Here is a 2,034-nt window from a genome sequence, read left to right as displayed (position 1 = left end):
TGGCAACAGCTGCTGGTGCCCTCCAACAAAGGCAAAGTCGTAAATCAAGTCATTCATTACACCGAGCAGTCTACCATACTTTGGCGCAAGATAAACAAACTACATATTTACTTTACTTACTACTTTATCTAACAAGTAGGCGAACTTTCCTTCTTTAGTTGCAGATCTTATTTAAATTACAATCTATGGCTAGTGCAAATGAGTTTTTCCTATTACCATATAAAATATCGACCACCAATATGGCTCTAGCTAGGAGTGTAATGTGTAAAAATTGCTTTCCTAATGAATATGTTACAATATTGGTTATAGTAATATATTACTGTGAGACAGGCATAATTTAAAGCTAGGTTGAATTTTAAACAAACGTGACGTCTTCATTGGCGCCTTCATAAAATTCAGCATCAACCGCAGTATGAAATATCCTGCATAACGTAATTCCGTGTTTTTCATATTAAAAATATAATAACAATACAGAAAATTATTATTTTTAAATATAGAATTTTATTTTAAACTTAATTAATTCAGAATAGAAGAAGAAGAAAGAATTAAAAGAATTACGTCTTTAAAAATATTTACACTAAAATACGGCAACCCTGAATCCATGCTGTCACGATTGTCATCGTGCCGTCAGCACATTCACTTGTCAATGCCATCCACCAGCTGACATTGTTGACAAGTTTACAAAATACAAGAAAGAAATGTAAAAACAATAACTAAAAATGGCCCTCAGTTATCTTGCAGAGAGCGAAGCGCCGCGAGATTTCAAAGTTTCATCTACGGAGAGTGACGGACATTATAAGAAATGTGTTCTATGTTACACTGTTAAGAAAAACTTTTATTGCGCCGAATGTGTTAGACATGGAAACTTTGTGCATTCTTCGATGCCCTACTCAGACAGGTAAGCTTGTTTTCTCTTCGGTTAAAGTTAAATAAAGTATTCTCGGCTATGTATGTATTATTTATGAATTAGTCCTTAGCCTACATTGTTACATTCATGGTCATTAGCTAATCACTTTCTTTACATTACAAAATTCTCATTTTGTACATTGGAATAGCGTTGAATATCTTCACCAAGAATAGACCATAATTTAAACTAGTTGTTATTTTAATAAATCTCATACTAATACTTTATAAATGTGACAATAAAATGTTGAATGTATACTTGAATTTTATTTTATGACAAGACAGGAAATAAATGAGCAGCTACTAAAACTAATTGCTATAATTTCCAGATTTGCTGAAAAACAAGCTAAACTGATGCGTTTGAAACTAAATAGACAACATGTACTGGACAGATGTGAAAAATTGTTAGCACCAAAGCTTAGAAAAGACATTCTGCTCACAGAGAATAAATTGTCAAGGGACAAGTTGGACCTCGTGCGGCTCGCCATACAGCAACGGAGAAGTATTATAGAGGCCAAGAGAAAAGAGTTGACCGAGTTGAAAAGTCACAATAACGAGCTGCGACTCAAACTGCCAAGATATCAAAAGAGAGTAGCCAGTCTCGGGAAACATGCTCAACATCAACAACTTGAACTTCAGAACAAAATCAGTACTTACAATGACCGAGCCCAAGACCTCGCAGCACTGCGGAGATCCAGAATACGGCAATTTACTAAATACATATTTCCTGTTTACTTAAGCTATGATCCAAGGTAATTTTAATAATATTTTAGCTGCATTAAGTTTAGCTAAAAACATTTATATAAAAACTTACAATATAAAATATTCTGAAAAGTCAAGAGTAATTCCTCTAAGCAATATTACTTTGATAAGCTACGAGTCTCACTTTAACTAATTAATATATATTTGTCAAAAACAATGTATTTCAGTGATAGCATAGAGGACCTGGAGTTCCTGGGCGAGGACTCGGAGGAGGAGCCTCCGCGCAGGCCTCAGCTGCACATCGGCGCGCCCTGGATAGACGCAGACGGCGACTGCTCGCACATACAGGCCTGGGGTACCACTCTAATTAATGCATGCCTTCTGTTTAAAGTACAACACTCAGCAAATTGTGCTCCTTTTTATGCTTCT

The 2,034-nt window shown here is 35.4% G+C and overlaps 1 protein-coding gene across 1 annotated transcript in view; it reads left to right on the top strand.

Annotated features, from left to right (window-relative positions):
- The first annotated feature begins 647 nt into the window (after positions 1-647).
- Positions 648-2,034, top strand: part of Atg14 (autophagy related protein 14) — a 3,383-nt gene continuing 1,996 nt past the window's right edge. The window contains exons 1-3 of the mRNA XM_013305798.1: positions 648-898; positions 1,233-1,655; positions 1,833-2,028. Coding sequence (XP_013161252.1) covers positions 720-898; positions 1,233-1,655; positions 1,833-2,028 — 798 coding nt within the window. The 5' untranslated portion in view covers positions 648-719. The remainder of the gene's footprint in view (positions 899-1,232; positions 1,656-1,832; positions 2,029-2,034) is intronic.

Source organism: Papilio xuthus, unplaced genomic scaffold, assembly GCF_000836235.2.
Source record: "Papilio xuthus unplaced genomic scaffold, Pxut_1.1 DF828585.1, whole genome shotgun sequence".
NCBI lineage: Eukaryota > Metazoa > Arthropoda > Insecta > Lepidoptera > Papilionidae > Papilio > Papilio xuthus.
Note: the sequence above shows the minus strand (reverse complement) of the source record. Positions and strands in the feature narration are given on the sequence as shown.